This window comes from Staurois parvus, unplaced genomic scaffold, assembly GCF_062004578.1.
Source record: "Staurois parvus isolate SC_StPar_1 unplaced genomic scaffold, SC_StPar_1.0 ptg000706l, whole genome shotgun sequence".
NCBI lineage: Eukaryota > Metazoa > Chordata > Amphibia > Anura > Ranidae > Staurois > Staurois parvus.
Window position 1 is genome coordinate 3,548,371 of NW_028318502.1, and position 21,954 is coordinate 3,570,324.

Sequence of the window (21,954 nt, forward strand, 5' to 3'; positions counted from 1 at the left end):
AGCTCAACCCAAAAGTGGAAGCTCCGCTTTTCTGCCTCCCCCCCCGCTACCACATTTTGCACCTTTTTGGGGGAGCAGGAATCTGCTTTTGACAGGCACCCGCTCCCACTTCCGGCTGAGTTTGCCACAGCGAACTGAGCTGAAAGTTCAGCCCCAACCCACAGCCCTCTGGGAGACACTTCCAAGGTCCCGGAGGGCTGCGGCCCATTCACAAAGCGCAGCGTGCTTCGCACATGCGCAGTGGGAAACCGGCGGTGAAGCCGCGAGGTTTCACCGCTGGTTTCCCTTAGTCAAGATGGCGGCGCCAGCACCCGACAGCCAAATGAAGAATCTGCTCGGGGTGAGGACATTGCTGGATGCATGGACAGGTGAGTGCCCTAATATTACAAGTCAGCGGCTACAGTATTTGTAGCTGCTGACTTTTAATTTTTTTTGGGGGGGGACCGGAACTCCGCTTTAATTATATACCTAATTTTAGACCCAGTGTTGTCATCACTGGGTCTCTGTGCTTCTCTATGCAATGCAGGATGATCATGCCTGGTAGGAGGGGTTGGCAGGGTACTATAGATAGTTCCTAAAAATATCATAGCACCCTTCCTCAGTCCTCTTCTCAATGCCCCCTCTCCGCTTTAATTATATACCTAATTTTAGACCCAGGGACGTCATCACTGGGTCTCTGTGCTTCTCTATGCAGTGGCTGGTAGGAGGGGTCGGCAAGGTGCTATAGATAGTTTCTAAAAAATATCATAGCACCCTTCCTCAGTCCTCCTCTTAAGTCCCCCTCTCTGCTTTAATTATATACCTAATTTTAGACCCAGTGATGTCATCTCTGGGTCTCTGTGCTTCTCTATGCAATGCAGGATGATCATGGCTGGTAGGAGGGGTCGGCAAGGTGCTATAGATAGTTCCTAAAAATATCATAGCACCCTTCCTCAGTCCTCTCAAGAGCCGTCAGTCCTGATGCAAGCAGTGGGCTGGCTCTTGGGAGGAGTTATGCAAATGTAAAAATACCCCGATGGGTGGAGGTCAGTCTGGATAAATGGGTATTCCTAGGCAGGCTGATGGCAGCAAGTGACATTGGGCCTCCATGGCATGGCCGCTCCCTTATGTCTTTATCAGTCTGCCTGGAGTCTGTATAGATTCCATGATGTGTTCTGGGACACTTACCTCATTAATCTCCAGCCTATTCCCAGCGTAGTCAAACACATCCCCTGCAGAGAGAAGACACACCCGATGAGAAATTCCAGGATTTTACATTCTAGATCCTGATTTATTATGTCATTTATGTCACTGCTGTGTATTAAGGTGAACGGATGGTTGGGTAGGTGGGGTGAGGGGGTGAGTGACACCATCGCTGAGCTTTGCAATGCCAGCAGCCTCCAGCAGGGGGAGCAACCAGTACAGCTCTCATGGGAAATCCCCCAGGGGGAGGGGTCTGTGTGCATATATACCATTCATATGGGAACGCCAATGTTTGCCATATTGGGGACAATTCACAAAGCAGTATTTCCCGCATCCAAGTATGTGCTAAGATACCGCACAGCGCTTTAAAAAAAATGGCATTCACTAAAAAAAATTACTGAAATACCGCATGAGGCAGTCATGTGACATTTTAGTCGTGAAAACATGCGGTAATGTAACGAGTCATCCGCTGTCGGCGAAGTTCCCCGCTGACAGAAGAATGGCAATTACAAATTCAGGAGGAAAAACCGCGTGGGGCCCCCCCCCTGGGGTCCCCCCCCCAATCCATACCAAGTCCTTCGGGTCTGGTATGAATTTTGAAGAAACCCCCACGCCAAATTTGTCACTATTAGTGCGATATATTTATTCCCACATTTAGGGGTTCATGATTTTTTTCACCAGTTTTGGTTAATGTAAAGCTGCTGTGGTCACTATTCATTATTAATGAACGCCGCTGCCAGACTCCTCCACCTTACTAACCGTTCTGTATCTGCTACCCCCCTCTGCCAATCCCTCCACTGACCTCCATTCAGTGTCCTCCACCCCTCTCTGCCAATCCCTCCACTGACCTCCATTCAGTGTCCTCCACCCCTCTCTGCCAATCCCTCCACTGACCTCCATTCAGTGTCCTCCACCCCTCTCTGCCAATCCCTCCACTGGCCTCCATTCAGTGTCCTCCACACCTCTCTTTGCCAATCCCTCCACTGGCCTCCATTCAGTGTCCTCCACCCCTCTCTGCCAATCCCTCCACTGACCTCCATTCAGTGTCCTCCACCCCTCTCTGCCAATCCCTCCACTGACCTCCATTCAGTGTCCTCCACTCCTCTCTGCCAATCCCTCCACTGGCCTCCACTCAGTGTCCTCCCCCCCTCTCTGCCAATCCCTCCACTGGCCTCCATTCAGTGTCCTCCACCCCTCTCTGCCAATCCCTCCACTGGCCTCCATTCAGTGTCCTCCACCCCTCTCTGCCAATCCCTCGGGCAGTGCCCAAGTTTCCAAATGGTCAGTCTGCCCCTGGTGGGAACCCCTCATATCGGGAACAGCGGGTGTACAGACCCGGAAATTCAGCACAGGGATGGTGGAAACCCCTCATAATGGGCATGGCGGGTGTATAGACCCGGGAACTCAGCACAGGGATGGTGGAAGCCCCTCATAATGGGCATGGCGGGTGTACAGAACCGGCAACTCCGCACAGGGATGGTGGGAACCCCTCATAATGGGAACAGCGGGTGTACAGACCCGGGAACTCCACACAGGGATGGTGGGAACCCCTCATAATGGGAACAGCGGGTGTACAGACCCGGGAACTCAGCACAGGGATGGTGGGAACCCCTCATATCGGGCACAGCGGGTGTACAGACCCGGGAAGACATCTCCCCAGTAGAGTCCCTGAGGGTTACAAGGGACTGTTTGGAGGTTTAATCTTTAGCATCCACCAAAGCCTGAAATACAAATAATCGTCTTGCTTGGAGTCATTCGGTGTAAATCCAAGTTTGGTAATGAGGACAAACCATGTAACTGAGACATAAACAGTGTCAGCGCCGAGAATATCACAACTTACTATTTATTTATACACAATAATAAAACACTTTAAGATTTGTTTAGTCGGTTACAGAGATGACTTCATGTCAGACGTGTATCAGACGTGTATCAGACGTGTATCTTCTCTGCATACGGTTTGTATCTCTGATATGACTGTACCTGTATATAGAGGCCATATAAAGCCGCCCTACACTCCTTTATACTTACCTCCCCTCTATGGATATCATCTCCCTTGTAGGGGCTTTCATCTTCACACGTCTTCCTTTGGGTTTGGGGTCTTTGGCCATCTTGGTTGGACTGTCTAGGACAATGCAACTTCAACCCATGCACTTGGGAGTTGGTTTGTCTTGGTGGCACCAAGGCACACCAGGATTGTATGCTGAGCTGCGGCCATACCGTGTACATTTCTGCCTTCCTACAGCCTTCCTTTATACGCTTTGGCTAATATATATATAAATTGGTGACAATGATTGGTCATCTGCTCACCGTAGGAGTTGCCATTGATGGAACACTTGTTGAAGGTCATGATGTTCTGGGTGAGAGTCCCGGTCTTGTCAGAGAAAATGTACTTGATTTGTCCCAGCTCCTCGTTGAGGGTGGTGGTTCGGGCCTCTGCCGGGGTGTCCTTCTTGGGGTAATACATCTTCCGGTCCCAGTTGATGTAGAAGCTGTTCCCCAGGCGAATGATCTCAACACTGTAGTGAAGAAGATAATGACATTCATTGAACATTTGGCCGTACGCTCAGTTGGGCCAACACGAGGACGATTTGCACATATCCTAAAGTCCATATAAAACTGGTATTTTTGATTTGGTAAGATGCCAGTTGGATACATCACTTACTATTTCTCAAAGGCCTTACACTTCTACGAACATGATTGAATCCAGACCAGTTGGCTTTATAATGGATGCGGCCAATATAAGACACAATTCTAAAGTCACACTCAGTAGGCAGTCACCTCCTGAGCTCCTTCAGCTTCAGAGTCCCACTTCAACCAGAACAATTCCAGCACTGGTCTTATCTTATGTAGAATGAGATGGGCACCACGGTATTCAAGATAATGGCATACGACCAAAACATTAGGAACCCTCAGAATGCTGCATTGTTAATGCCTTCTGGTCCCATCCAAGACCAGTGCTGGAAATGTTCTGGTTGAAGGGGGGCTTCAACCAGAGCATTTCCAGCACTGGTCTTATCTTATGTAGAGTGAAATGGGCACCACAATATTCAAGATAATGGCATACAACCAAAACATTAAGAACCCTCAGAATGCTGCATTGTTAATGCCTTCTGGCCCCATCCAAATCCCCCTTCAACCATAACAATTCCAGCACTGGTCTTACCTTACGTAGAGTGAGATGGGCACCACGGTATTCAAGATAATGACATATGACCAAAACATTAGGAACCCTCAGAATGCTGCATTATGAATGCCTTCTGGCCCCATCCAAATCCCCCTTCAACCATAACAATTCCAGAACTGGTCTTATCTTATGTAGAGTGAGATGGGCACCACGGTATTCAAGATAATGACATATGACCAAAACATTAGGAACCCTCAGAATGCTGCATTATGAATGACTTCTGGCCCCATCCAACCCCCCTTTCAACCAAAACAATTCCAGCACTGGTCTTACCTTACGTAGAGTGAGATGGGCACCACGGTATTCAAGATAATGACATATGACCAGAACATTAAGAACCCTGAGAATGCAGCATTGGTAGTGCCTTCTGGCCATGGGAGATACACCTGAAAGTAATAGCCTTGCTTGGATTCCCAAATCCCATTGCCGATAGCCAAGATGATGCACATGACAGCCAAGAAGACAAAGATCTGCCAAGAAACAAAAAAGGATCTTCATTTCTTGAGCCAGGACAGTCCTCCGCCAACAGGTAATCTTTTTGTGGATATCTGCATGGGCAGGTAAATGCTGAGAAACTCATTCTCCACCGTATATATATGTGGGGATACCTGCAAAACATGCATTTCTTGGGAAACACTGGGCTAGGCCAGTATTACGTAGAATTCAGTATAACCACTAATGGCAACTGTGGTCAATCAAACTGATCAGAATAATTGCTAGAGTCTTCCAGGTGTTGTCCGAACCTTTATTGGGACTGAAGAAGTAGCTTGGAGAAGCTATGAAATGTTTTTAACATTGCAGAAAAAGTCCAACTACTACCAGCTGGATCCTGTAGGCACACAAGTCTTGGAACCCTTGGAAGCACCCTCATCTGCCAGTATCAGCTCTTTTATACTAGGCGTTTCCTTGTTTTCCTGCCCAAGAATATTTTTATAATATGTAAAAAGGATGACTATTCTTACTGATGAATGGAAAAAATGGATGAAGGTGTCTGTGCTGCCTGTGTAGATATAAATGCTGGGTTGTCTTCCCAACACTCATTAGAACTGAGGATGTGGGTTGGAGAAGCTAGAAAACATCTTCAACATTACAAATATAACTAACTACTAGTAGCTACACTATGACCTGGATATATATGAGAACCTTCACAGACTTGAAAAATACCCCTTTGCTTCCTTAACTGCTCTTTATGAGTCTAGCAGTGTCTTGATGAAGGCAAAAGTCCCTATCTCCAAATGATTCTACACCTGTAACTAGAACAAGGTGGTTCTGCAACTTTCACACCTTTCACCTTGTTCTTGGACAATGAACATCTGCCTTGACACATTCCATGGTGATTGAATTAAGGTGTCTACTTCTACTTGTAATAAATGCTGGTCTGTCTTCCCGGCACTCAGTGGAATTGTGTCTTTGAGAAGCTACGAAAACTTCTCAAACATTTCAGAACAAGTCTAGTTGAATGTGACCAACTATTACCAGCAATACCAAGACCTGGATATACGAGAACCTTCACACACATGTACAAGCAAAAAATATCTCTTTGGTTCCTCAACTGCTCTCTAAGAACCCAACCACGTGTTGGTGAAGGCAAAAGGTTTCTATTTCTAAATATTTTGTGTGTCCATGATACCTACCCATAAGACCAGAATATTCATGAGACCAGCCATGTCTTGATGAAGGCAAACGTTCCTATCTCCAAATGCTTCTACACCCATAACTAGAACAAGGTGCTTCTGCAACTTTCACACCTTTCGCCTTGTTCTTGGACAATCAACATCTGCCTTGACATATTCCATGGTGATTGAATTAAGGTGTCTATGTCTACTTGTAATATATGTTGGGCTGTCTTCCCGGCACTCACAGGAATTGTGGCTTTAAGAAGCTACAAAAACTTCTCAAACATTTCAGAACAAGTGACCAACTACTACTAGCTATCTACTACTAGCTATACCAAGACCTATATATACAAGAACCTTCACACACATGTACAAGCGAAAAATATCTAATTGGTTCCTCAGCTGCTCTCTAGGAACCCAACCATGTGTTGGTGAAGGCAAAAGGTTTCTATATCTAAATATTTTGTGTGTCCATGATACCTACCCATAAGACCAGAATATTCATGAGACGGTCGATACTGGTTCTCTTTAGGGTGGTGCGGCCACTGTTTTGCATCAGCTTGGTGTCTGGTCCTGTGAAATGATAGAATGATGGTGAACTGAGTACTCATGGACTGGCTCCCAGCTCTAATAGAGGACATGTAAGGATCCAAACATTTCTGACCTGCAAAGATGACCATGCCAAAGCACCAGTCTGTGTTCCTCATAGTACAACCACGTAGCAGGATCTTGCCATTGTCCAGAGCGTATTTCTCTCCCTGATAGGTCATTGTTCCAGTGAAAGTGTCTAATCGGTTGTTGGGAGCCTCGCACACTACTTCACCTACAGAGATGGAAGAGAAGTCCCACAGAATAATCTCACATTTTAAAGAGAAATCAAACATTTTTAATAAAGCTGAACTCCAGACAGACACAACTGAGTGCATTTTGAAATAATTAAATGAATTGTTCCATACACTAGAATAAGTACCTGATTCTGTCCTCATTTCTGGCAAAGCAGTCTTTGGGAAAGGGAAGGGCAACACTAGGAGCTAATCAGACTGACGAGGAAACCCCTGACAGGTGGAGAGTGCTGCTGCTCCTTCATTGTCCAATCAGGAGGCTGGGGGGCAGGGAGCTGACACCACTGTCCAAAAGAGAAAGCGGTGTCACTCTCCCACCTGAGCTTTTGGGAGGAGTTATACAAATAACAAGCTGCCTTGATGAGGCGGATATCAGTCTGGAAGAGTGGGCGTTCCTAAGAAGACTAAATTTGCATGCAGACCACCCTAGGTAACGCCTACATTTGATATTGAGCCTCCATGATTGGTTCTTAGACTTTATATTGTTTATCTCATTTTAGTCAATGCATTTTTTTTTTTGTAAACTTTATACCCACGTAAGTCTATTGCTTTATAAAGATCCTATTATTTATATAGAAACTTTGTATCAAAAATAAAAATTCAATAATACACTGTTCACCCCAAAGCACTATGAGTAACCTAAGAAAAAATGTGTCACAAACTGTTTGCCTTCACACCGTCTGCCTCTAACTGACATTTCATATGGAGCCAACTGGACATAGAAGGAGAATGGAAGGGGGGTTGTAACGGAACCGACCCAGTCTGCGCTTGGATACTTCCGTTAGAATACCGCTTCCCTGTCCGAATACACCGACAACAGACACCACAGCTGACCATACAAGACTAGTTTATTTGAAGACAGATACAAGAAATATACACTCAGGGGACAATCCCCCCTCCCTGCATAATGACACAGGGTGGGGCAATCTACATTTAGTAACAAGAGACACACAGGTATCCAAACTTCACAATCTATGGGGACAACATTGAGATGGTGATGCTGGTGCATAACTACAATTCATGGGACCCTATAGCAAAATTTTGATGTAATGAAGGAGGGAGGGCTGCTGGAGACAACCCCCCACCACTTAGCCAATACACATAAACACATGCATCCCATAATAGTTTGCTCCCAAGCAAGACACACAATAGAACAATGGGATGCAACTGCATAACACCAAACAATCCACAACCCCCACCCCACCTATCTCCTATACAGTACATGTCTACACAGTCTGAGACAAAGCCCACACAATATTGGGACAGATCACCCTGTACCCCTAACAGGCACAGGGGGATTTACACATAATAGGGATATGGGGGGCTGAGACAGGGGTTTCCCCACCTCTCCAAAGTGAGCTGGGTTCCATGGGCCCCCCACCCAAAGTGACTCCTGCCACAGGGGTGGAGTCACAGAAAACTCTGACCAGGGGCGGACTGACAACTCATGGAGTCCACGGGCAATAGGGCCCCTGTGTCCTTGCCCACACTCAAAGCACACCCAAAAAAGCCTACAAAAAAGGTACCAGGGGCCTTTCATGTGGCCCTCTACTGACTCCGGGCCCTTGGGCAGTACCCGAGTGCTCGAATGGTCAGTCCGCCCCTGGCTATGACTCATTCAAATGTGTGCATATGTTGCAGATTGAGATATTGAGCTCTGCAAAAACACCCCTTTTTTTTTTTTATTATAAAAGCTGGCCATGCAAGGATAGATTTTCTTTTTAACATTCCTAGAAAAATTGTTGGTCAAAACAATATTTTTTGCCATTATTAAGAAAATAGATTTTTTTTCGAAAGCCCATAAAATTTCACCCAGACGTGCTACTTGAATGGAATCCCAGACGTATTAAAATTTTCCTGACCAAAAAGCACATTCAAAGTTAGAATTTCTCATCCCTATGGTCAAAAACAAAGGTCGGCCCCACTGACCGCTAGAGAATTGAACTCAAATTTAGAAATTTTGCTGGTGTATGGCCATGTGATGCATTGTCTGTTGCTTTGTCCATTGAACCTCCATGCACTGATACTCATCTTGCTTGCACCCTCCCACCACTCCAGTACTCAGCCAAAGCCAAGACTCCATACCCGGAGTAAGTAGGATGGTGTTCAAGCTTTCACAGGGTTAACCTTTTCCTCCTCACGTGTCCAGATCTGGTGACCAAACACTGGACCCTGGGAGGGGGTCACCTGCTCCTTCATACCCAGAGGGACTGGCCATTTGCTGAGGGCTCTGATAGAGCAATGGAGTAGCCTGGTAGCACTTAATGGGCAAAGTGACCGGTTCTCTTTGAGGGTAGGCGGCTAAATTTGAAAAAAGGTTGAAAAGTTGTGCAATGTTCATTAGCAATATAAATGGCGTGTACCAAGCTTACCGTCAAACTGCGACAGCTGGTTCAGGTCTTCCCCCATATCCGCGGATATGGTCAGGGCCTGCTTCACCTTGAGGTTGGTTTCCCTGAAAGAAAAATGCATGAAGTGTGAAACTTCTCCCTGACCGTGAGAGACTGAGACCGTCAATCATGGACCACAATGTATGTGTTAGCAAAACGACATATCATAGCAACTACGTAGTGTATCCAGGTGGATTATACTGCATTTTATTCTGGACAAATTGGGCTTTCCATGGTAAATGGTAATGGATAGTTCCTGATTTTTTCTATTTTTATTATCAAAGGAAAACTAGCCCAAAATAGAAAAAAAAACATTTTCTTTTTAAAAAATGTAGCTTTATGTTTCTTGCTACTACCATAACCTACCGCCAAAGAACAACCCAAAATGAATTCTCCTGCTCCCGATGATTGCAGCGATATCACATACAGTATGTGTATGTTAGTTGTACGTACCTGTAGGAGGCCCAGAAACAAATGTGACACCAACACTAACTGACACCGATAATAATAAATAAAAATCCTTTTTTTTTTCTTTAACCCCCTCCTGCCCACCATATAAGGAAACGACGGGCGCAAGGCGGTTCTCTCATTCTGGGAGGACTTCATATGACATCCTCCCGCTCCAACCGTGCGTACGTTCCCCCGGGGGCATGCAGCGCGGCGATCGGTGGTGTGCTCTGTCCCTCGGACGCAGAGAATCACTGATCAACGGAAAGAGCCGAAGACGTCGCCTCGGTCATGTGATCAGCTGTGTCCAATCACAGCTGATCGCATGTAAATAGTGAAATACCAGTTATTGGCATTTCTCTCCTCATGAGCTGTCACACTGACAGAGGAGAGGAGAGCCGGTAATCAGCATTCCTCAGAGGGGACATGTACACTGATCATCAGGGCACTGATGATCAGTGTAGCCCCATCAGTGCCACCTGTCACTGTCCATCATTGCCACCTGTCAGTGCTCATCAGTGCCACATCAATGACACATATCAGTGCCCATCTGAGCTGCCTTTCAGTGCCACCTATCAGTGCCAGTCAGTGTTGCCTATCAGTGCTGCCAATCAGTGCCACCTATCAGTGCTGCCAATCAGTGCCGCCTATCAGTGCTGTCAATCAGTTCCGCCTATCAGTGCCAGTCAGTGCTACCTATCAGTGCCACCTATCAGTGCTGCCTAACAGTGCCAGCCAGTTCCACCTATCAGTGCCAGTCAATGCCACCTATCAGTGTCAGTCAGTGCCGCCTATCAGTGCTGCCAATCAGTGCCACCTATCAGTGCAAGTCAGTGCCGCCTATCAGTGCCAGTCAGTGCCGCCTATCAGTGCACATCAGTGCAGCCTATCAGTACCTGTCAGTGCCACCTATCAGTGCCGCCTTACAGTGCCAGTCAGTGCCATATATGAGTGCTGCCTTTCAGTGTCCATCAGTGATGCCTGTCAATGCCCATCAGTGCCTCCTCATCAGTGCCCATCAGTGCATCCTATCAGTGCCCATCACTGCAGCCTCATTAGCGCACATCAGTGAAGGAGAAAAATCACTTATTTACAAAATTTTATAACAGAAACTAAGAAAAACCGTTAGTTTTTTTTAAATTTTCAGTAGTTATTGGTTTGCCTGGCAAAAAATAAAAAACCCAGAGGTGAATAAATACCACCAAAATAAAGGTCTATCTGTTTAAAAAAAATGATAAAAATTTCATATGGGTACAGTGTTGCATGACCGCGCAATTGTCATTCAAAGTGCAACAGCTCTGAAAGCTGAAAGTTGGCCTGGGCAGGAAGGGTATATAAGTGCCTGGGGGGCAGGTGGTTAAATACATTTTTATTGAATAGTTTTAAATTTAAAAGATACAGAAGCAATCGTATATATACAATGAAGTAACCAGAAACGGTGACAGTCAATGGCGGTCATACATTGGAGAACATATGAAATAGAGACAAGTAATTTGCATGTCAAAAGAGAGAGAACAGAAAAATCAAACATATCAAGTCGATAAATCAGCGTAAGGGCAAAGAATCCTTTTTTTAAAAAAAAAAAATATATATATATATATATACTGACCCTGACACTAACCGTGGCACTGACCTGGATCAAACCTTGATCTAGCTATTGTTTTTTAATTTCTTTCTATGCTTTTTTTTTAATTTTTTACAGACTTTTGTTTGTTGACATCTTTCTCCCCTGCAAGGAGAGAAAGATACAATGTATTACCTAATGTATCCTGTATGTATACAATGTATTACCTAATGTGTCCTGTATGTATACAATGTATTATATAATGTGTCCTGTATGTATACAATGTATTACCTAATGTATCCTGTATGTATACAATGTATTACCTAATGTATCCTGTATGTATACAATGTATTACCTAATGTGTCCCGTATGTATACAATGTATTACCTAATGTATCCTGTATGTATACAATGTATTACCTAATGTATCCTGTATGTATACAATGTATTACCTAATGTGTCCTGTATGTATACAATGTATTATATAATGTATCCTGTATGTATACAATGTATTACCTAATGTGTCCTGTATGTATACAATGTATTACCTAATGTGTCCTGTATGTATACAATGTATTATATAATGTGTCCCGTATGTATACAATGTATTACATAATGTATCCTGTATGTATACAATGTATTACCTAATGTGTCCTGTATGTATACAATGTATTATATAATGTGTCCTGAATGTATACAATGTATCACCTAATGTGTCCTGTATGTATACAATGTATTATATAATGTGTCCCGTATGTATACAATGTATTATATAATGTGTCCTGTATGTATACAATGTATTACCTAATGTGTCCTGTATGTATACAATGTATTATATAATGTGTCCCGTATGTATACAATGTATTATATAATGTGTCCTGTATGTATACAATGTATTACCTAATGTGTCCTGTATGTATACAATGTATTACCTAATGTGTCCTGAATGTATACAATGTATTACCTAATGTGTCCTGTATGTATACAATGTATTACCTAATGTGTCCTGTATGTATACAATGTATTACCTAATGTGTCCTGAATGTATACAATGTATTACCTAATGTGTCCTGTATGTATACAATGTATTACCTAATGTGTCCTGTATGTATACAATGTATTACCTAATGTGTCCTGTATGTATACAATGTATTACCTAATGTGTCCTGTATGTATACAATGTATTACCTAATGTGTCCTGTATGTATACAATGTATTACCTAATGTGTCCTGTATGTATACAATGTATTATATAATGTGTCCTGTATGTATACAATGTATTACCTAATGTGTCCTGTATGTATACAATGTATTATATAATGTGTCCTGTATGTATACAATGTATTACCTAATGTGTCCTGAATGTATACAATGTATTACCTAATGTGTCCTGTATGTATACAATGTATTACCTAATGTGTCCCGTATGTATACAATGTATTACCTAATGTCTCCTGTATGTATACAATGTATTACCTAATGTGTCCTGTATGTATACAATGTATTACCTAACGTGTCCCGTATGTATACAATGTATTATATAATGTGTCCTGTATGTATACAATGTATTACCTAATGTGTCCTGTATGTATACAATGTATGATATAATGTGTCCTGTATGTATACAATGTATTATATAATGTGTCCTGTATGTATACAATGTATTACCTAATGTGTCCTGAATGTATACAATGTATTACCTAATGTGTCCTGTATGTATACAATGTATTATATAATGTGTCCTGTATGTATACAATGTATTATATAATGTGTCCTGTATGTATACAATGTATTACCTAATGTGTCCTGAATGTATACAATGTATTACCTAATGTGTCCTGTATGTATACAATGTATTACCTAACGTGTCCCGTATGTATACAATGTATTATATAATGTGTCCTGTATGTATACAATGTATTACCTAATGTGTCCTGTATGTATACAATGTATGATATAATGTGTCCCGTATGTATACAATGTATGACATAATGTGTCCTGAATGTATACAATGTATTACCTAATGTGTCCTGTATGTATACAATGTATTATATAATGTGTCCTGTATGTATACAATGTATTATATAATGTGTCCTGTATGTATACAATGTATTACCTAATGTGTCCTGAATGTATACAATGTATTACCTAATGTGTCCTGAATGTATACAATGTATTATATAATGTGTCCTGTATGTATACAATGTATTACCTAATGTGTCCTGTATGTATACAATGTATGATATAATGTGTCCTGAATGTATACAATGTATTACCTAATGTGTCCTGTATGTATACAATGTATTATATAATGTGTCCTGTATGTATACAATGTATGATATAATGTGTCCTGAATGTATACAATGTATTACCTAATGTGTCCTGTATGTATACAATGTATTATATAATGTGTCCTGTATGTATACAATGTATTATATAATGTGTCCTGTATGTATACAATGTATTACCTAATGTGTCCTGTATGTATACAATGTATTATATAATGTGTCCTGTATGTATACAATGTATTACCTAATGTGTCCTGTATGTATACAATGTATTACCTAATGTGTCCTGTATGTATACAATGTATTACCTAATGTGTCCTGTATGTATACAATGTATTACCTAATGTGTCCTGTATGTATACAATGTATTACCTAATGTGTCCTGTATGTATACAATGTATTACCTAATGTGTCCCGTATGTATACAATGTATTACCTAATGTGTCCTGTATGTATACAATGTATTACCTAATGTATCCTGTATGTATACAATGTATCACCTAATGTGTCCCGTATGTATACAATGTATTACCTAATGTGTCCTGTATGTATACAATGTATCTTTCTCTCCGGAAGACACAGGGGTGGGCTGCACAGTGACTGATTGGCTATCACAGTGACCAGCGGCCTGGGAAGTGGTAGTCCCGGGTCCCGATCATTCCTAACACAAACACAGGTATGTGGATATGCAGCCTCATGGGTAAAGACTCGCTCTCCATGGGAAGGGGTTATTAAAGGACTTGTTAAAAAATTTGTGTCTTTTTTTTACTATTTACAATTTTTTCCAGATTTGTTCTCAGACCCCCATAACTACTGGGCAAGGGTTGTGGGGAAGAGGCATGGTGACGGGGAACATTGCCAGGGTTGTGCCCCTTGGCAAGGTGTTCTCCCAGTGTTGAAGGTAAAATTTAGGAGGGATGGAAGTCACATACCCCCCCCCCTTTTTTTTCTCTCCAGCCGACTACCCAGTACACTGCATGCTCAGTTATGGGTCTGGAATGCATTTTTTTTTTGGGGGGGACCCTTAAAGTGTTACTAAACCAACAACAGTAAAATCTGTATATGCATTAAGCATGCTTGTTATACTCACTGTGGTACCTAAGGCTGTTTGATCCTGCCCTTTCTGATCCTCCCCTTCTTTCACTGTCCCCAATCCATCTGCTGATAATACAGAAGCCTAGGAGACGCTCTGCACATTCTCAGTTTGGTGTGTATTGCTAGAGAGGTTTTTTTTTCCGTTTTTTTTGGGGGGGGGGGGAGTGCATGTGATCAGCACAGGGTCAAACAACACTGTCCAGACACAGATAGAGGGTCAGAGGTCATGCTGCCTCCTAGGACAGTTGGAGGAGAATGAAAACTCCTCCAAGACTAACTCAGCCGGACGCTGATAGAAGTCACGAGACTGCTACATACTGCTGATGAGAAAAGATAATTAGGAGTTTATATTTATGGAAATAATTGCATTTCCATGTAGTGTGTACTGTGGGAGACCAGATATAGTGAATGCAGGGGTCGGGGAGACCAGATATAGTGACTGCAGGGTCAGGGCAGAGCGGATATAGTGAATGCGGGGTCCGGGGAGAGCGGATATAGTGAATGCGGGGTCCGGGGAGAGCGGATATAGTGAATGCGGGGTCCGGGGAGAGCGGATATAGTGAATGCGGGGTCCGGGGAGAGCGGATATAGTGAATGCGGGGTCCGGGGAGAGCGGATATAGTGAATGCGGGGTCCGGGGAGAGCGGATATAGTGAATGCGGGGTCCGGGGAGAGCGGATATAGTGACTGCGGGGTCCGGGCAGAGCGGATATAGTGAATGCGGGGTCCGGGGAGAGCGGATATAGTGAATGTGGGGTCCGGGGAGAGCGGATATAGTGAATGCGGGGTCCGGGGAGCGGATATAGTGAATGCAGGGTCCGGGGAGAGCGGATATAGTGAATGCAGGGTCCGGGGAGATCAGATATAGTAAATGCAGGGTCCGGGGAGAGCGGATATAGTGAATGCGGGGTCCGGGGAGACCGGATATAGTGAATGCAGGGTCCGAGGAGACCAGATACAGTGAATGCAGGGTCCGGGGAGAGCGGATATAGTGAATGCGGGTCCGGGGAGAGCGGATATAGTGAATGCAGGGTCCGGGGAGAGGGGATATAGTGAATGCGGGGTCCAGGGAGAGCGGATATAGTGACTGCAGGGTCCGGGGAGAGTGGATAAAGTGAATGCGGGGTCCGGGGAGCGGATATAGTGAATGCAGGGTCCGGGGAGAGCGGATATAGTGAATGCAGGGTCCGGTGAGAGTAGATATAGTAAATGCAGGGTCCAGGGAGAGTGGATATAGTGAATGCGGGGTCCGGAGAGAGCGGATATAGTGAATGCGGGGTCTGGGGAGAGCGGATATAGTGAATGCGGGGTCCGGGGAGAGTGGATATAGTGAATGCGGGGTCCGGGGAGAGAGGATATAGTGAATGCAGGGTCCGGGGAGAGCGGATATAGTGAATGCTGGGTCCAGGGAGAGCAGATATAGGGAATGCGGGGTCCGGGGAGAGCAGATATAGGGAATGCGGGGTCCGGGGAGAGTGGATATAGTGAATGCAGGGTCCGGGGAGAGCCGATATAGTGAATGCAGGGTCCGGGGAGAGCCGATATAGTGAATGCAGGGTCCGGGGAGAGCGGATATAGTGAATGCGGGGTCCGGGGAGAGTGGATATAGTGACTGCAGGGTCCGGGGAGAGTGGATAAAGTGAATGCGGGGTCCGGGGAGCGGATATAGTGAATGCAGGGTCCGGGGAGAGCGGATATAGTGAATGCAGGGTCCGGGGAGAGTAGATATAGTAAATGCGGGGTCCGGGGAGAGCGGATATAGTGAATGCGGGGTCCAGGGAGAGCGGATATAGTGAATGCGGGGTCTGGGGAGAGCGGATATAGTGAATGCGGGGTCCGGGGAGAGCGGATATAGTGAATGCGGGGTCCGGGGAGAGCGGATATAGTGAATGCGGGGTCCGGGGAGAGCGGATATAGTGAATGCGGGGTCCGGGGAGAGCGGATATAGTGAATGCGGGGTCCGGGGAGCGGATATAGTGAATGCAGGGTCCGGGGAGAGCAGATATAGTGAATGCAGGGTCCGGGGAGGGCAGATATAGTGAATGCGGGGTCCGTGGAGACTAGATATAGTGAATGCAGGGTCCAGGGAGAGCGAATATAGTGAATACAGGGTCCTGGGAGAGAGGATATAGTGAATGCAGGGTCCGGGGAGAGCGGATATAGTGAATGCTGGGTCCAGGGAGAGCAGATATAGGGAATGCGGGGTCCGGGGAGAGCAGATATAGGGAATGCGGGGTCCGGGGAGAGTGGATATAGTGAATGCAGGGTCCGGGGAGAGCTGATATAGTGAATGCAGGGTCCGGGGAGAGCGGATATAGTGAATGCGGGGTCAGGGGAGAGCGGATATAGTGAATGCGGGGTCCGGGGAGAGCGGATATAGTGAATGCGGGGTCCGGGGAGAGCGGATATAGTGACTGCAGGGTCCGGGCAGAGTGGATATAGTGAATGCGGGGTCCGGGGAGAGCAGATATAGTGAATGCTGGGTCCGGGGAGAGCGGATATAGTGAATGCAGGGTCCGGGGAGACCGGATATAGTGAATGCAGGGTCCGGGGAGACCGGATATAGTGAATGCAGGGTCCGGGGAGACCGGATATAGTGAATGCGGGGTCCGGGGAGCGGATATAGTGAATGCAGGGTCCGGGGAGAGCAGATATAGTAAATGCAGGGTCCGGGGAGAGCGGATATAGTGAATGCGGGGTCCGGGGAGAGCGGATATAGTGAATGCGGGGTCCGTGGAGACTAGATATAGTGAATGCGGGGTCCAGGGAGAGCGGATATAGTGAATGCGGGGTCCAGGGAGAGCAGATATAGGGAATGCGGGGTCCGGGGAGAGCAGATATAGGGAATGCGGGGTCCGGGGAGAGCGGATATAGTGAATGCAGGGTCCGGGGAGAGCGGATATAGTGAATGCGGGGTCAGGGGAGAGCGGATATAGTGAATGCAGGGTCCGGGGACAACTAATATAGTGAATGCGGGGTCCGGGAAGAGCGGATATAGCGAATGCGGGGTGCGGGGAGAGTGACTATAGTGAATGCGGGGTCCGGGGAGACCGGATATAGTGAATGCAGGGTCCGGGGAGAGCGAATATAGTGAATGCGGGGTCCGGGGAATGCAGATATGGTGAATGCAGGGTCCGGAGAGAGGGGATATAGTGAATGCAGGATCCGGGGAGAGCAGATATAGTGAATGCAGGGTCCGGGGAGACCAGGTATAGGGAATGCGGGGTCCGGGGAGACCAGGTATAGGGAATGCGGGGTCCGGGGAGACCAGATAAAGGGAATGCGGGGTCCGGGGAGAGCGGATATAGTGAATGCAGGGTCCGGGGAGAGTGGATATAGTGAATGCAGGGTCCTGGGAGAGCGAATATAGTGAATGCGGGGTCCGGGGAGACCGGATATAGTGAATGCGGGGTCTGGGGAGAGCAGATGTAGTGAATGCAGGGTCCGAGGAATGCAGATATAGTGAATGCAGGGTCCAGGGAGAGTGGATATAGTGAATGCAGGGTCCGGGGAATGCAGATATAGTGAATGCTGGGTCCAGGGTTTAGTAACACTGAGATAATATATTCTATTACATTCTATTATACAGACATGGCACTGTCCCCATCAGCTGAAGTGTTCCAATAATGGTGTTGCACTGAGATATACTGTATATATGACATCATACACAGGGAGTAGAATCCCCTTTTTCAGATGGATGAGGTTGGAGGGGGCTCAGCACTTACCCATCAAGCTCGGCGGTCTCAATGTACACCAGACTGTTGGGTTCGCTGCTGGACAGTAACAGCAGATCTGCCTGAAAACAAGAGAGCATTGAGATCCTGTACAGGACGCTGGCATGAAAATCATCTTTCATAAAACAAATTCCTCTAAGCCCCCTGCCACGTGATATTCCGATTATATTAAAAGAAGACATGAAAGAACGATATTCTAAAAGGGTAAACGTTCCAATGTAGAATGAATGGGGTGTTATATCCTGAATTGATGAAAGTATTCTTTGATCGTTTTAGTAGCATGTGATTACCAACTATTAGTATTAGGACGTTCATGTCATGTGATATGCAGTTATTGTTTTAGATAGCTTGGAGTTTCAGGGGTGATGAGCTTGCTTGTCACTCTGCTCTCTCCTCCTATCAGCATGTTCTAGAATATTCTTCCATGAAAACCAAAATTATTGTTCTCCCAAACAAAATGACCAGTTTAGGGACATTCTCAGTAAAGTCGGTTAGTCCAGTACATGTCCCAGAGGTCGAGGAACAGCTGCATCCGTTTTTTTATACAAGTGTTTCGTTTGAAGATGGGTCCTTTTTAATGTCATTCTTTGGCAGAGTACAAACAGCTTACCGTCACAAAGTTGTTGTTTTCTAATTTGATAATGTCGCCCACCTGGACATTCATCCATTTCTCGCTGTTGAACCTGTTGGAGGAACACAAACCCGGGACGTGACATAGGAAGGTGCTCTAGGTACGTCTGATGAAGGACAATGGGGACTGGTACAAGGACTATGCAGGTGGAGACTCTTATAGGGGTGTCCCACCTGTCGGAGATGACACCAGCTGAGCCATGTGGTTCCTATCTGAAAAGGTGATGTGAATCTACAAAGTGCATATTTTGTGCTCGGGCCCATTTGGTGCATTGCATTACGCACTCTAGAACATTACGGTGCAATTCACTGTCAATGGCTCCCCAATGCAGCTCCAATGCACAATGGCACCACAAGCATGATGATGCACATAGGAAAAGATGGTGCATGTCCCATTTTTTTGTCCATTCTGGTCCATTGAATGATCTGCCTCAACACAATTCACGGTAATGTGCTTGCATTTGCTCAATGCACCAGAACAGACAGGTGTGAATGGGCTGTTAATGATCCAGCAGAACATCTACTTCCCAAGCCACTGCAAGGAATGGGAAATCTTACCAGCCAGGCTGGGCACAGTCCCACACCATTCAGGGCACTTGGAGGACCCCTCCTCTAGCTTATAATCTACACCAGCGGTTCTCAATCTTTTTTGCACCAGGTCCTGGTAAATTCTTCCAAAACCTCCCATGGCCAAACAGCAATGATTAAAATTTATACTCAGACAATAAAAGTATAGGAAAGCAAAACATGTACTGAAATGCTGGAAGGCTCTGGAAGGGGCTGGGTGTCACTGTGGAGGGACTTTAGCTTCTTGAGTGGGTTTGGGGGAGATAGCAACAGACTTGTTGGCACTTTAAGGGGTGCAATTTCGGGAGGAAACTTGGGAGCACTGTGATAGGCCAGAGGACACTGTGGGGTACTAAGAAGGGCTGGAGACTTTGCAGAAGCCTGTAGGGAACTGTTAGATACTGTTGGATGTTGGGGGCACTATGATGGGCTGAAGGCTCTGCAGCAGGCTGGGGGCATGGTGGGAGGTTGGGAGCCATTGTGGGTCATTGTTGGAGGTTTGGGGCACTATGAAGGGCTGGAGGCTTTGCAGCAGGCTGGGGGCATGGTGGGAGGTTGGGAGCCATTGTGGGTCACTGTTGGAGGTTTGGGGCACTATGATGGGCTGGAGGCTTTGCAGCAGACTGGGGGCATGGTGGGAGGTTTGGAGCCATTGTGGGTCACTGTTGGAGGTTTGGGGCACTATGATGAGCTGGAGGCTTTGCAGAAGGCTGGAGCATGGTGGGAGGTTGGGAGTCATTGTGGGTCACTGTTGGAGGTTTGGGGCACTATGATGGGCTGGAGGCTTTGCAGCAGGCTGGGGGCATGGTGGGAGGTTGGGAGCCATTGTGGGTCACTGTTGGAGGTTTGGGGCACTATGATGGGCTGGAGGCTTTGCAGCAAGCTGGGGGCATGGTGGGAGGTTTGGAGCCATTGTGGGTCACTGTTGGAGGTTTGGGGCACTATGATGGGCTGGAGGCTTTGCAGCAGGCTGGGGGCATTGTGGGAGGTTGGGAGCCATTGTGGGGCACTGTTGGAGGTTTGGGGCACTATGATGGGCTGGAAGCTTTGCTGCAGCAGGCTGGTGGCATGGTGGGAGGTTGGGAGCCATTGTGGGGCACTGTTGGAGGTTGGGGGCCCTATGATGGGCTGGAGCCCCTGAATCAGGCTGGGGTCATGGGGGGGGAGCTGGTCAGAACTGCTGAAGCTGAGAGCTCTCGAGGGGAAAAGGGTCTTCACGGGAGGTTGGGGGACGCTAGGGGAGCTGAGAAGCACTGTGGGAGGTTAAGGGATCTGCATCAAGCTGAAGGCTCAGTACAGGGGAGGCCATGACCCAGAAGTGGGCTGAAGCCCTGTGGTTGGTATCCACTGCTCTGCACCGGCCAATCTCAACTTTTTCACCCCACAATGACAAGACACAATGACAACTCAACAGAAGAAACAATGACAGCTCAGAGCCCTCAGGTCTCAAGAGATAGCATATTATAAGATATTTGGCAAAGAAGGTTTGCCCAATGTAATGTAGATTGGTCAACCTACAATCACTTACCCGCCTTTGCTGAGCACCTGAACTATGCGATTGTTGACCTGATTGTCACTTTTGTGCCGATACTACAAGAAAAGAAGTACAAAATGCTGAGATTCATAATAAGACAAGTTCCATGTGATATAAAAATGAGTTAAATCATTGAAAATTTGGCCCTGACAATAGCGCAAAATCTTTAAATAGTAAGGTACTGTTATTGTATATAATAAGGGGCTCTAAAAAGAATTAAAATATAACAAAAACTTTAAGGGACCATTTACAATTCTGTGTGGCAATAATTTTAAGGAGAGAATTTCCCTTCACTTCCTGACTTGCATACACAAAAGGAAGTCAGAAAGAAATCTCCAAAAAGTGAGGGATTCCCACTGGAAGTCCCCATTGAGATGCCTCAGTGTCCACTGTGGTCACCGTCTCATAGGAGAGATTTCCTTCAATTCCAGATCTACATACAAAATAGAAAGTTGGGGGAAATCTAAAAAAACTGAGAAGATCCGTCAAAATTCATGTTCCCATTGAGAGATCTTCTCCCCTATAACAACCAATTTGTTCCAATGGGAGAGATTTCCCTTCATTTCCTAACATGGATACACAATAGAGGTCAGGGGAAATCTCCAAAAAGTGAGAGGATCCCACTGGAAGTCCCCATTGAGATGCCACAGTGTCCACTGTGGTCACCATCTCATAGGAGAGATTTCCTTCAATTCCTGATCTACATACAAAATATAAAATGAGGGGAAATCTAAAAAAACTGAGACGATCCACCAGAACTCATGTTCCCATTGAGAGATTCTCTCCCCTATAACAAAAAATGTGTTCCCATGGGAGAGATTTCCCTTCCTTTCCTAACATGGATACATAAGAGAGGTCAGATGAAATCTCCAAAAAGTGAGA

At 45.7% G+C, this 21,954-nt stretch overlaps 1 protein-coding gene across 3 annotated transcripts in view; it reads right to left on the bottom strand.

The window, feature by feature from the left end:
* The window catches only part of LOC149445876 (phospholipid-transporting ATPase ID-like), a 188,395-nt gene that overhangs the window by 34,829 nt on the left and 131,612 nt on the right, over positions 1-21,954 (bottom strand). For 2 of the 3 annotated variants that reach the window (XM_089653337.1, XM_089653336.1), the window contains exons 6-14: positions 21,067-21,128; positions 18,952-19,024; positions 18,333-18,403; positions 9,197-9,279; positions 6,647-6,805; positions 6,467-6,555; positions 4,640-4,836; positions 3,490-3,698; positions 1,168-1,211 (exon numbers count right to left, since the gene is read on the bottom strand). In XM_089653337.1, coding sequence (XP_089509463.1) covers positions 1,168-1,211; positions 3,490-3,698; positions 4,640-4,836; positions 6,467-6,555; positions 6,647-6,805; positions 9,197-9,279; positions 18,333-18,403; positions 18,952-19,024; positions 21,067-21,128 — 987 coding nt within the window. The remainder of the gene's footprint in view (positions 1-1,167; positions 1,212-3,489; positions 3,699-4,639; positions 4,837-6,466; positions 6,556-6,646; positions 6,806-9,196; positions 9,280-18,332; positions 18,404-18,951; positions 19,025-21,066; positions 21,129-21,954) is intronic. The other variant, XM_089653338.1, reaches the window with a different exon arrangement.